Here is a 14,379-nt window from a genome sequence, read left to right as displayed (position 1 = left end):
AAATTCAGAACATCTTTTGCATTATAAGTTCAGAGGAAAGAAAAATTCACCAATACCAATATACCTCTTAATATAATTATTGCACTTTCAGATGTCAGAGTTCAAAGCAAAAAAACAAGCTCTCAAAAATATGTGTTCGACATTGATAATGCTCATAGATATGGAATTGTGTATTTGCACTTGCAAGAGAGATAGATGAATAGAGTGGAAACTGGAAAGTAAAAAATAATAATAATAATAAGTGAATTAGATTTTTTGTAGGGTGATCCTGACATAGAGCCAAAATGACTGCAATATACAATAAAAATATCAACTAGCATGGGAGTTTGACATTGTCTCAAGCCATTATTTGGCTTGTGGTCATTCAGACCATCCAAGATAGTAGGGATGTAAATGCATCAAATCAAATTGGATATGGTTAGATGTGAATTTGATTTGTTTATATTGGAATTCAAATCAGATCTTATCCATTGGATTTATATCATATTTGAATTGCAATTGGATATTGAATGTATAGATAAGATTGAGATATTAGATGTTATTGTTTACTAATAAATATAAATAAAAAATTGACTTTTTTTTGAAATAGAAGGAAAAATGATTTGAGAGTCCGCTTGGTTTGTAGTCAGAATCTAAATCCTTTGGAATTGGAATGATCTATTCCTATAGTTTGTTTGGTTTAAACAGAAATGGGGGCAAGAATAGCCATTCCCTCAAATGGGGGAAACGCCATTCTAGCAAGAATGGGAATGGGATTCCAATTCTGCTCAACCAAATAGTTGGAATCAGTATAACCAATTCCAATCCTGATTCTGGACCCCTATCCCTGCAAACCAAATGGGGCCTGATATGATATTCCATCATTCCATGAACAAAATGAATTGAAAGTAAATTTGAAAATTTAGCAAATTAATAAAAACGCAACCTTCAAACCAACTTTTATGTTGGATCAGATAGGGTGGATCTGTATTTCGAACCTTTGATCAAATTATAAACGAATCGAATTTGAATCACCCTTAATGGGTTAGCGCAAGCCAAACCTGACTTGACTTCGTGTATATCGTTCTTCTGCAAATGCAAATGGTACTTGTTATACAGGCAGTCTGATCAGGAATAGGAAAGTTAAGAAAAGCTGCTCTGGTTCTATGTAAATGGTTTCAAGTAGCATTGCCATGGATGAGGCAAGATGTGGTAGAAGTCCTCAAAACAAGCAAGTCTGGAAGTAGACCTTCCATTTACTGTCAGCACTCAGCCGTTTCTATTTTCTGGCTGCTTTTATAAAAGCATCCGGTGCAACTTGGAATTGAATATATGAACTACATGTATCGTTTTTTATCAGTATTTCTATGACCTGCATGTATTAATACATTAATATGTTATTAAATTGTTGATAAGCAATTACAGAATTATATAGTTTTAATCTCATTTTTTTTTTGTATTTATCAAAATGATATTTTAAACCTTGCATAAGTTTTTAATCTCAATTATAAAAGATAGCAGATCCTCCTACCCCACAAGTCAAACTCCCCCAAGAAGCAAGAAATTTCTAACAGCATGACCTATGAGATGGAAAGAATAACAATGCTTACAAGCACGAGAGCAAGCAAACTAGATAAATAAACAAATAAATGAAATAATGAAGAACATGTACCCAATCGTAACTCTGATCCATATATAATCGAAAACTATGTTGATAGAAGAATGAGTTGATCAAAACAACAAAACCTAACCATCCATAAAAGAGAGAACTAGTCCCACTTCTGTTTTATATAATAATAGAAAAAAATGCCAAACTACAAAATTGTTCAAATAGAAACAGCCTCTACTGGAACGAACCCCCCTAAACCTGCACCACCGCAAATGCTTTGGCATTGCAAAACAAAACTCACAGCCTCCTTCCTCTTCTACCACCCTTTCTGCGAGTGCTGTCGGTGGGAATTGGAGTCACATCCTCTGAAAAGAGGAAAAAAAAGGTAAGTGCACGCCAACAAGAAAAAATGGATAAACAATGTGATTGAAATGAAAAAACGCATCTGGAGTGCCACGGAATCAGTGCACGCCAACAAGAAAAAAAGGACACTTCACACTTCTACAAGATAGCTACAAGACTACCAAAGTTACCAATCAAAAATAATACTAGCAATGTTATTCATAGAAGCACTGGGTAAACCATTGACCCAATCCAAATAAATAAGAAGCTCTGGAAGAACAGGGAGAAGACAAAAGGTTTAGATTCATGAGAAATAATCCAGATGCATGTAATTTGACTGAGGGCAAGTAGTCGTTAGAGACTTAAGAATGTGATGACGAAAGGGGAGAGGATTCCTGTAGCCAACCCCTGATGGTTGGGATAAAATTTTGATGGCTGAATATGCTTACAACCAAATTAACATGGAAGATTTACCTAAAGAAATCAAGAAACAAACATGGGCATGTACAACATACAACAGTGAAGTAAAAATTGAAGAATCTATATGATACCTAGATGAGTTGATTATAAATGGGATAGCTAAATCTTATGGTTATATGGTATATATTGAAAGCCAAATTAAAAGGTGTATATTTTACCAATGCGACCAATTTTCATTCCAGACCGAGCAAGGGCTCTAAGTGCAGACTGGGCACCAGGACCAGGTGTCTTTGTCTTGTTCCCACCAGTAGCACGAAGCTTGATATGCAGAGCAGTAATACCAAGCTCCTTAAAAGAAAGGAAGACAAAGATGTCAATTTTTTGCGAAGAAAAGAGAAGCAAAAGGGTGTACAATTTAGAGAGAAAATATCACTTGAAAGAAAAATAAGCATCAATCAATTGAAAAAGTAATGAACTATCATTAATTTCTTAGCTTTGAGCATCCCCATTGCAAGTGGTTACATATGGAACTTTAAAAGAAATATAGTTAACCAGATAGAGAAATAAAACACATACTTTGCACCGCTGTGCAACATCTTGGGCTGCAAGCATGGCTGCATATGGTGAAGACTCATCCCTGTCAGCTTTGACTTTCATACCTCCTGCATGAAGAAAGTCAAGTCTTTCAAATTACATTTAGAAGTTGATGACAGGATATAAGGCAAATAAATGTAACTATATCCATAAAAAAAGGCAGTACCACATGGAACAATAATAACTGATTGTGTCGCTTCACGCTTCGTTTAAAGTCAAAGTTGCACAGTACCGGAACATCAACTAAAACCTAAGCTTCTAGGCAAAGTACCATTAACAGTAAGGTTCATATTTACAGAGGACAAAATGCATATCACATTCACATATCAAATCTCATAGGTTCCATTGCACACATTTTAAAACTACACCAAGAACTCATCAACTCCTAAAGACTAGTGCTTCTCTTGTAGATTCCCAAATTGGCTAATCTTTCAGCATGTCACAATTCTTCCACGAGTGAACAATGCATTATGTGAACATGTTAAGATACCATATCACCCCAAATAATAGATATACTAAAATATATGGCTCCTAACTCATAATTAATTTCAACACTCAAATACTCTATAGCAAGAATAATCGCAGTGGAATTCATTCATGATGGACTAACCGTTGAATGGACTCTCACAAATCGATGGGAAGTGTACATGTCAGACAGACATGACACATTGAACTCCAGCACTATAATTTCTTGAAGGACACTTCTCCTTTCTTATCCAACATAAACAAGCAGCTAATGTACACAATGCATGGCATTTTTTCTCTAATTTTTATCAACAAGGATAATCTTCTACATGTTAAGATTCAACAAAATATGGATTAAACATACTTTAAATTTTTAAATTAAATATGCATTAAATGTTTTCATCCAATAACTCAATTCTATGTTGAATTACGAATATAAATTATTTGACACAAAGCAACCCAAATTCAATGGCATCAGTTGCATCAGTACCCTGCACATGCATCATAACTAAACATGCTACAAGCATAAAAGCACACATTGGCATCCAGCAGTCCTACACTAGGCCAATACTTTTCAGTATCTATTTCATTCCACATTTGAATATATTTGTTCAACAATTAACCTAATGCAATAGTTCTATTCTAATGGTGTGATCTAAGGAGGCTATCATGCAGGAAAGATGTGAACAGAAATGTTTCACAATAACTTGTTTTCCAGTCTTGTAGCATATGGAATAGAGGTACCAAATATTTTCAAGAAAATTTTGCAATCCAATATGTGGCATAAAAATGCCTAAAACAAAAAAAAATATATATGGTTATATGCTAATAATAAATGAGCATGCACAAATAACAGTTTATATGTGTGTGCATAGAAAGACAATCATCCAATGCGAAGCAAATTATTTGACACCCACAAGATCAATCAAGGGCAAGGCAAATGCATAAGCCACTAGTTCCTGGGAGCACTCACAATAAGACTGACCATGTACTATAGCAACACTTGTTTCCTCACCTTTTAAAGGAGATAAACACATACAGGTAATCCCGCATACAAGAAAATATCATAATCATTAATCCACCAAAATTTTTTCCCTGGGGAATACCTAAGTCTGCCAAAAGGAAACTGTTTTGGTATGTGCTACTATAGTTAATACGAGGAAATGGGGTATAATTTATCTAACACTGTGTGATTAGGATTTAGCTTCAGAGACTTCGATGCTGTAGTAGCTTATGACAACAAAAAATCAGAAAACTTAAGATAGAATTTTCACTTAATGTTCCCATTAAAATTAGGGTACCCAAACAAAAATCATACCAGTAATCCGGACAATGGTTTCTCGCCCTGACAAATCAGTCACATGCTGCAGAACAGGTAGAAAACTCATATGATCAGACCAAAGAAACATGTATTGCACTAACAATATGAATGCATCAGCACTTACAATGAATGTGTCATTAAATGATGCAAAAATGTGGGCCACACCGAACACATTCTCCCCCTCTCGGACTGTAGGTCCAAGTGTCACATTCTCCTCCTTGGGTTCCCTGACCTTCCTCCTTGACTGCAGAACCGCATCACCATGAACATAAAACAATGGATGTCAGTCGATTTTCAAATTTCATTTTTGCTACTGTAAAGAAGCAAAAACAGGAGAAACTGTACATGAATCCACTTAAACATTGTACTCATGGCATTCATGCTCATGCTGTTTTATCAAAGAGTGCACCTTGGGTTACAAAATTCAGAATAATCTAATCAAAACATTCAAAACAATACCCCAGGTGTGTCGAAAACATTAACCTCAAAATCATGAAAATGCAGAGAGAGAAAATCATTCTAACTAATAATATTCAGATGTAATTTACATTACATTCCAAATAAATCGGAGGAAATTCAAACGCGAAGACTGTAAAGCGTGAGAGTGGTAAATAAAAACAACAATTCACAATGAAACAACTTCAGATATCCCCCCATAAGACATAAAAATAATAAGAAATTGGTGGTCAATCATTCCTTCCGCAAATAAATTAGGGGCCTCTACCAGAACCCTAAGACAATAAACTGCTGATCAAAATCATAAAAACTGATCTTAACATGCTGAATAAGAAGATTCGTTAGGGAAGCAAAATAGACGAGCTGTATAGATAATTCAACATCTATACTAGACCAGATTTGCTGAGCTAAAACAAGCATTTGAACTATAGCATTCTATAAAATCAGATGTTCTTTCAGATGTGGGAAATGTTACAGGATGCACCTGGAAGATTTAGATGTTTCCGCATCTAGCTTCATGTTTACGATTAGGTGCACAAAACGATTGAACAACAAAAATACAAAGCTATAAGAGACCAAGGGATACTAAAGAAAATATCTGAAGCACCAATGCAAGATTGGCTTACCATGGCTGAATACGTCCGAGAGTTGGAGATACGAGAATTAGGGTTTTGACTGCTATCTTCCCAGCCCTAACAGGAAGAGAAGGATAACGCTTTAAACGATTATTTATACGGGAATGAGTTAGGGTTTAGGGTTATCATCTAAAACCCCTTCATTTGTTTTCATTTCCCTTAAATATACCGTAACTTTTTAAATCTTCCATATACCCCCCCGACAGATATCATTTATTCTTTGAAACTTACCTTCCGTCCTGGCCGTAAAAGAAATTGTGCACGTAATTAAAAATTTAGGGATTTTTGGACTCAATCCCCTTCAGACTTAAATTTAAGGCCAAAAAAAAAAAAAAGGCTGTATTAAGAACACAGCCTAAGCCCTAAGGCCCTAAAGGGTGCAAGTCCGGGCTGGGTTACCTTGGGTTGAGGTCAACCCTAACCTAACCCCAGTTGTTGAATCCCCAACTCTAAAATTTCGACGTGCGTTAAGATTAGATTGGGTTTAGGTTGGGATCGGATTGCCACATTTATAATTTATCTATTTATTTCGTCAAATGTACTTATTTTATTAAAGTATAAGGGTTCATGTTAATTCAATATTATCTTTTCTACACAAGCATGCCCTAAATTGCAAGTGGGAGAATTTGAACCTAGTCATTAGATAATCCAATATCATCTACTTTCGTTTTCTATTTACTTTCATATTATTTGTTTTAATATTAATCATTTTTCTGAAAGTTTAATATTTGTATGGTTGCAATCTTCTTTACCTAAATAAAATAATCCATCTATTTAATTTGCATATTTCCTAGTTTATTTGTATATAATAAATTGTATTTATTTAAAATTTGTATAATTTTCAAATGCAATTTATTACTTTCTTACTTAATTTATATATCTATTTTTATTAGATCATATTTTCTTTTTAATATGGTAGTGTTAGGTTTTATCTTATATTTAAAGCATTTTACATTTATAAAACAGTTGTAAGACTACTAACTATGTTGTATGGAGAAGGGTGTTGGACAATCAAGAAACAATATATCTAGAAAAATAAATGTGATAGAAATGTAAATGCTAATATGAATAAATAGAAAAACTAGATAAGAAGGAATATTAGAAATGAAATTATCTATGGGAATATAGGAATAACTCTAATAGATAAATTTAAATTGAACGATCAATTAATGGTATTGGGAATACGGAAGGAAGCAATAAAGGTCAGGATGAGAATCTGGAACCAAGAAAGAAAATATTGAAGAAATTTGAATCAGCTGCTAGCAACATCGAATAATGCAATTTAATTATATGGGCAGATTCTATTAGAAAACAAGTGGAGTTTTACAACAACTCCACAAGCTTTGGTTAAGCTTTGGTTGTGGGATGGATGAGGATTAAAAAATTGAAATCATACAAAACGACATTTTTATGGTTTAAGTCTTAGATTTGGGAGAGTTTCTAAGCAATGAACCCGGCCTGGTTAGTAAAAAGACTACCCCCCCTTTGCTTATGCATTGGTCGCCTAAGCAATGAACCCGGCCTGGCTTGTGGGCTTTCATGTTTGAATCAATGTAAAGGATCCTTTAGGCTGTGTTTGGAATTGGTGTAAATCAAGAACGATATAAAATATTTACATCAATTCGATTTTATTGGTGTTTGGAGGGAATATATAATCATGATCGACGTAAAATTCTACTCCAATTCAATTTTATATGTATTTTTTAGATGGAATAGAGTTTATTTTGATCGCATTACATTTTTTAAAAATACAACGGTAACTAATCACAATTATTGATGTACTTTTATATCGATAAAGTTTTACAGCAATTCCAAACTCAGCATTAGCAAAAGGAGCTTATAGATTTTTGGAAGAAGGGGAAGAGCACTAGTTGGGCACACAGAGAATGGACCTTTAATTCTGATACCAACAAGAAACATCAAGAAAAAAAAAAAAAAAAAATGAAGAATGGCTTACTCCGTTATTTAAATGATTAATTAAACCAACAAAAGCAAAAATATCTGCTACGCCCGTTAGCGTAGGGCGTAGCCGCCCTGAATCAAAGCCGTACGATGAAGTGACGATAACCAAAGCCGTATTTGACCAAATTCATTCTTGGGATCTAGATTTGAATCCGTCTCGATCGGCACACTGTGTTCAGCCTAAGAAGAGTAGTTTAACGACATGACTTGATAATAGCTACTGCTGCTGCTGAGGTGCAGTGTGCTTCAAAACTTAATCTTCTAAGAAACACAACGATGGAATATATTGAGTTCAATAATGGATATTCTAGAGAAACTTTGCTTTCAACAATATTAATCTTTCCTGATTATACCCCCCGCCCCAACCCAAAGGGGCCAGTTTGGTTTTGAGCAAACTTCTTTTCTAGCTAGCTAGCTAGTACCGGTAGTCCAATTAAAGTCCAAAAATGAAAAATGATGATATTTACTGTCAAGTGTGCGTAAAATTTATTCTTTTCTCAATTTTGTGCCAATACAGAAAACCCGTAATAATTAATTAACGTCGCACCCTAAACTTTAAAACATGATAGGATATGGAAATAGAATTTTTAAGTCCGGCCGGCGCCAAGATTATTAATTGCCACTCGAGCTGGATGGACCTGCAAAATGGAATCTTAATTAGGTGTCATCTTCTACCATTTCTCTCATTTCTCATCACAACTCGTCACTCACACATCCAATTCAAGAGCCCGTGATAGCATTAAATTAACATATATGGAAATTGACAACAAAGAATTAATAGAAAGAAATAAAGACTACTTCTCCCTTTTCACCAATTCATTCTATGACATTTCAGTACTAATGAATAAAATAAAAAACATAAATTCTCCACTTTCACTAATTTACACTATATTATACCTAAAAATAAAACCACCTAGCTAAAAATGACAATAACTTTAATTAACTTCCTAATTAACTATGATCTATATGCTATTAATAGATATATGTATATCGGTATATTCTATCTACTATTAACTTGATTTATTGTCCCTCAAAATTCACTTGAACTGGAACTGAAGCCTCCCCATCTCCAACAACCATCATGTGCTCCCCAGCCGGAAGAAGACGATAAGCATTATTCTCAACAATTATCAAACTCTTACAAGCATTGAACAAAAATTTAACATTTTGGGTTTCACCCGCTTTTAGGAAAATCCTCTCAAACCCAATTAATTGTCGCTGATGCGTTCTTAGGATACCAACTGGAGGCTTAGAATAAACCATAACAACATTATTTCCATCGATTGTTCCGTTGTTCTGGACTCGAACAACAACCTCAAACTCATAACCTGCAGCATCACAACTCACATCATCCACTAAAACAGCAGAGCACAGGAGTCTATATGAATCTTCCTCATAAGTAACATCTCGGCAATGTTGATTATTTTGCAGTTTAATATCAATAGACCCTCCTGGGGATGTTATTTCATAGCTGAAATTGGTATAACTCAGGCCATATCCAAATGGGAAAACAGTTGTTCCATTGTAGAGTTTGTAGGTTCTTCCGGGATAACCCAACTCGTCATTAGGTCTTAGCTGCATGGATGACATCGGCAATGCATTCACATAATCAGCTGGATACCAGGTAGTTGGTATTTTTCCTCCTGAAGCATAAAATATAAAACCTAAAAATCAATTTAATTAATTAAAGTGAAAATGAAACATTAAAAGAAAAAAAAAAGGAAAAAACCTACCAGGATTGTATTTTCCAAAAACAATGTCAGCAATGGCACGCGTCCACCTTCCTCACCAGGATAACCAGCCCAGAGAATGGCTCCGATGTTAGGGTTGTTCTTAGCAAAAAAAACATCGATAGAGCCGGAGCACATTAGCACAAGAATAATAGGACCCTTGGCAACGGATGCAACCTGATTCACCAGTTGGGTTTGGTAGCCAGGGAGTAAGAGATCGAGGCGATCCACAAACTCGGCCTCAATTGACAAATCCAACCCCACAACAACAACAGTAGCATCTGCCTTCTTTGCTACTTCCATGGCTGAGAAAATGAAGCTATCACTCTTGCAAACAACGTCGGCACATCCCTTTTCATAAGTAACATTACCAAATGCGGAGAGACCATCTTTGGGAGAAGTGTACTTGCATGGAATACCTATACACACAAACACAATTTGGGTGCATATATAATGAATTAATATATCCTAATGAGTCTATATTATTTATCAAAACAAATTAAACAAAATTAAGCAATTAATTAAGGGAGAAGGGAGAATTAATTAAAGCATTGATTTGATAATTAATAAATAAATTAGCTATATATATATAATACCTGCATAGTTTCCAAGCATGGATTTGGTAGCATTGGCATGGGGGCCCAATGACAGCAATGTTTTTATGGGTATTAGTGTTGAGAGGCAAAGAGTTGTTGTCATTCTTGAGTAGAACGATTCCTTCCCTGGCTGCCTCTGCTGCAAGTTCAATATGTTGTTGAGCACATATATCCGGCTTTCCCAGAGACATGTAAGATGGGCTACCATCAAAGTATCCAAGCCTCATCAGAACCACATAAAGATTGCTCAACGCCTTGTCTATCTCCCTTTCACTAATCATTCCCTTTTTGCTGGTTTCCACGCCATAGCTGGAGTAGTACCATCCACATTCCAAGTCCAACCCTGAAATTTTTAATGAATATTACATTAATATTCATCCATCCATCAATAATTTATTAATTAGGGCTAAGTGTGAAGATCGATCGACTAGTACTTAATTACCTGCATGCATCGACTGAGAAATGGCTTCCACAGGTGTGTCACCAAGCCATTTCATATCGTTCACAATGGTATCGATTGAATAACAATCAGAGACGATGTACCTTCAGAACAATAATTAATCACTTGTGAATATATATTGTTAATTATATATATATATAGGTCACCCAATAATTAAGTTAGTCTAATTAACTACGTAGTACGTACGTACCCATGAAGACCCCATTCGCCTCTTACAGTCTCCTTCAAGAGATTTGGATCAGAACAGGTGGGGATGCCATTAACACGGTTAAAAGAGCACATAACACTACTGACATCACCTTCTTTGACGCACATCTCAAACGGACGTTGGAACGTTTCCGTCATGTCTTGCTCCGTAACCTTCACAAGTTGAGATCCATGGATGGCAATCAAACATATATATATATATATATATATATATATATATATATATAACTTTTTTTTTTGTTTACTTTCTCTATATCAACATTTAATGCATGACTAATTAATCACTAGTGATCGATGATTTTATCATTCTCACCCTTGCATCGAAAGTGTGGCGATCAACTCCATTCCAGTGATCAATATCATAAGCAGTGATGTGTTTACAACATGCAGACACCTTGAGAGGCCTGGAGTTCAAGTCTTGTGTGAACTCCTCTCCCTCCACATCTTGCAACCCTCTCACATAGTTCACAGCATAAGTACCCCCAACAAATGGGTCTTCACCTGGTGTCTCCATCACTCTTCCCCATCTGAGATCCCTTGCAACATTGATGTTTGGGCTCCAGTAAGTCAATCCACCATGACCCAAGTTGAACATAGCTCTGGCTTCAGTGGACACAACCTATAACCCAACACAAGTACGCAACATAATAAAACATTCATTCGTTCGTTCATTAATCAGAACTCAGAAGAAAAAAAAAATTCAAAATTTCGATCGATCCATTTATAATTAATGCCTTCCAGAAACAGATCTAACTACTTGAAATTAAGACGCCGCATACAGTGAACTGTGTGTATCACCTGGCCTATAAGTCTTCCAGAGAGAAGCATTGAAGGATGCTGTGGTGAGAATGACGGTCGGAAAGCTTGTTGCACCGGGAACAACATCATCAAAAATAACTCCGGGACCCAAGTTAGCAACACCATGAAGAGCCTCCGACCACCATTGGTACTCGGGTAAGCCAAGCCTTTCGACCCCTGCTGCACGGTGTACTAGCTGCTTAACCTTTTCGGATAAAGCCATCCATCCTATCGATTAAGTCTTTTACCCTAACATCCAATGGAAGGAACTTGTTGCAAAACCCTAATTTGGAAACCTCTAAACCTAGGCTGGCCATTCTAGTAGGATGGCGTACGTATGTGAAGTTACTGCCATTGCCGCCCTGCTGGGTTGCACCACCAAGAAGCCTATGTGAAGATGGAATGTATCTTGTTGCACCAGCAGAAACGAGAAAGAACGCCACAGAAAGACAAATGAAGAGACTCAACTTCACCATCTTAATTGCAACGCTTCACACTTCACACAAATGAACATGAAAAAAAAATGTTGCTTCAGTGTGTATTTATAATTACGCAAATGCAACAAACTGATAAACTTCTCATATAAAAAAAATAAATAAATAAAAATAAACTTTCAATCTAATTAATCCATTTGGATTTGGGCGGGATCTCAATCCTTGTCTTCTAGGTTTATTAGTTTCCTAAAATGTGTAAAATATGAGAATACCTACCTTGTATTTTAACTTTAATAAAAACTTCCCCGGACTCTTTAGAAAAACGTATAAATAGCTCCCTTAATTACGTTAATTTTCCCGACGGAAAAAGCTGATATAAGGGATTAGTTTTATTTATTTATTTTAAATATCATATATCTATGTACCCCTGAGGCCTTGACCTCCCCCTTTTTCGTTCTTCCCCATTTGAAATTTTGAATTCCAACTTTCCATTAATCATAACTTAAATAGTAATTAGACATGCCAATAATCTACAGATTAAAACAAAGAAGTCAAGAAATTTTATCCTTTTTTTGAATTTTTTATTTTTTATTTCATGTCATTTTTAAAACAACCAATGAGATGCACTTCTCCTAAAATTTCTCCTAAACTAGCTCCTCCACTTTCTCCAATAAAAATTGAACATTATAATTATAAAAATTAAATTAATAGTTTAAGATTTAATTTCCCCAAAATTTTAATAAAAATTGAAAATTATAAAAATAATTTATTTTATCTACATTAAATGGTTCATATGTTTTATTTTACAATTATATGTTAAAAATGATAATATATTTATTAGTTGAAAAAATAGGTATTATTTATATAAAAATACTAAATAAATAATTTTTTTTTCAAAAAATGTAATAAAAAGTGTTAATTATTATATGATGTGTACATGTTTTAGAGTCCCGGTATTGTTGATTGCAATGTTTCTCTTCATATAATCTATTAAAGTGTACATTTCTCATTAGGGGTGCTCACGGTTCGGTAATCGAACTGTGGGGTGATTTTCTGGACCGAACCGATTTATTCGGTTTTTACATTTAATCTAAAACCGAATCGATTAACTGTGGTTTGTTTTTTTTTTTGTTTTTTATGCCCTAAAAATTAAAAAAAAGGGAACTGTGAGACCTGAATGATGTGCGTCTGAGATGTCGAAGCTCCGCAAGTGTCTCGTGCAACTCATCCACTAAGTTCGACAGTTGCTCCACACAATCACACAGTGCGCCTTGCTGCCTCTTGCTCCTGCCGTGGAGCTTGGCGAGGCGGGTGATGTAGCCGGAGACGACTCGAGCGCGGGAGAGATTAACGGTTACGCCACTCGTGCGAGGTCGTTGGTAGTCCTGGTGGAGCCAGTGTCGAAGGAGAGCGTGCAGAGACAGAGGTTTGGATAGCTGGCGTGGATGCATAATGAACAAATTAGATCCCCGGTGTGTCGGATCTTGATGCGGCGGTAGTGCATCGTGCTAAGTGGGAGAGAGAAAGGAAGAGAATGAAAAGACAAAGAGGGACGAAGGGATGCCATTCCTAGTTGAAGCCTGAGGATTGATTGGCTTTGGCTGAACGCCTGAAATAGGAAGAGAAGAGGACCAAATTGAGTATAGTGAGAGAGACACAGAGTGAGAGTCCGAGAGAGAGAGATGGAAAGAAAGGGAAAAGATATATAAAATAAAATATATAATATTAATATATATATATATATACACACACATATATACCGGTCGGTTCGGTTAACCGTTGGTTTTTTAAATGGTTAACTGAAACCGAATCAAAACTATCAGTTTTTTGAAAATATCGAACCAAAACCGAATCGATCAGTTTGGTTAACCAATTTTTGGTTGGTTTTTTGGTTTTTTTTGCTCATCCCTATTTCTCATGTATTTTTTTACCTTATTCATAAATAATTTGACTTTAAGTTTAGTGTTATCAATGTATTTTATGTGATTTTATGCATTTCTTAGTATATCCAAGCGTTTCGATATCTTTTGTTTGTATTCATGTATTTGAAAAGCATATCTATATCTGTATCTTTATTAGAGCTATCAGATACGCCTAATACCGATACTTTGATCTTTGTATTTATAAATGAAATATTTATATTGACAATTTTTAAATTTTTGTTATATTAATATTTTATTTTATTTTATTTTCTAAATAAAATAATCTCTATTAGTTTTAATTTGTAAATTGGTGGGTTCTAACATGGGAGGCACATATGAATGGAGATGCTATTCTCACATTTGGTACATTAAAAAATGTAGTAGAGATGAAATTCTAACATGTACATTTAAGGAGGAAGTGAGACACTTTGATGTTGAGGAGGTGAAAC

General features: G+C 35.1%; 1 protein-coding gene and 1 pseudogene across 1 annotated transcript; both read right to left on the bottom strand.

Moving 5' to 3' along the window:
* Positions 1–1,648: 1,648 nt before the first annotated feature.
* LOC104597177 (small ribosomal subunit protein uS11z) lies at positions 1,649–5,967 on the bottom strand. The gene is made up of 6 exons (XM_010258646.2): positions 5,813–5,967; positions 4,855–4,974; positions 4,728–4,773; positions 2,927–3,012; positions 2,569–2,698; positions 1,649–1,953 (listed from the first exon to the last, which is right to left on the bottom strand). Exons 1-6 carry the CDS (start codon positions 5,813–5,815, stop codon positions 1,886–1,888), a joined length of 453 nt encoding a protein of 150 aa, XP_010256948.1. The 5' UTR covers positions 5,816–5,967; the 3' UTR covers positions 1,649–1,885.
* A 2,836-nt stretch (positions 5,968–8,803) lies between these two features.
* Positions 8,804–12,050, bottom strand: LOC104594465 (putative beta-D-xylosidase 2; annotated as a pseudogene).
* Positions 12,051–14,379: the final 2,329 nt, after the last annotated feature.

The sequence above is a fragment of the Nelumbo nucifera genome, chromosome 3, assembly GCF_055504915.1.
Source record: "Nelumbo nucifera cultivar China Antique chromosome 3, China Antique-T2T, whole genome shotgun sequence".
Taxonomy (NCBI): domain Eukaryota; kingdom Viridiplantae; phylum Streptophyta; class Magnoliopsida; order Proteales; family Nelumbonaceae; genus Nelumbo; species Nelumbo nucifera.
This window is presented reverse-complemented; position numbering and strand designations above follow the sequence as displayed.

Excerpts from the sequence above, each read along its gene's own strand:
- LOC104597177 (XM_010258646.2), bottom strand. Across the intron at positions 4,774-4,854 it reads CATTTAATGACACATTCATT|CATGTGACTGATTTGTCAGG; the intron begins GTAAGTGCTGAT and ends CCTGTTCTGCAG. Across the intron at positions 1,954-2,568 it reads AATGAAAATTGGTCGCATTG|AGGATGTGACTCCAATTCCC; the intron begins GTAAAATATACA and ends TCCTCTTTTCAG.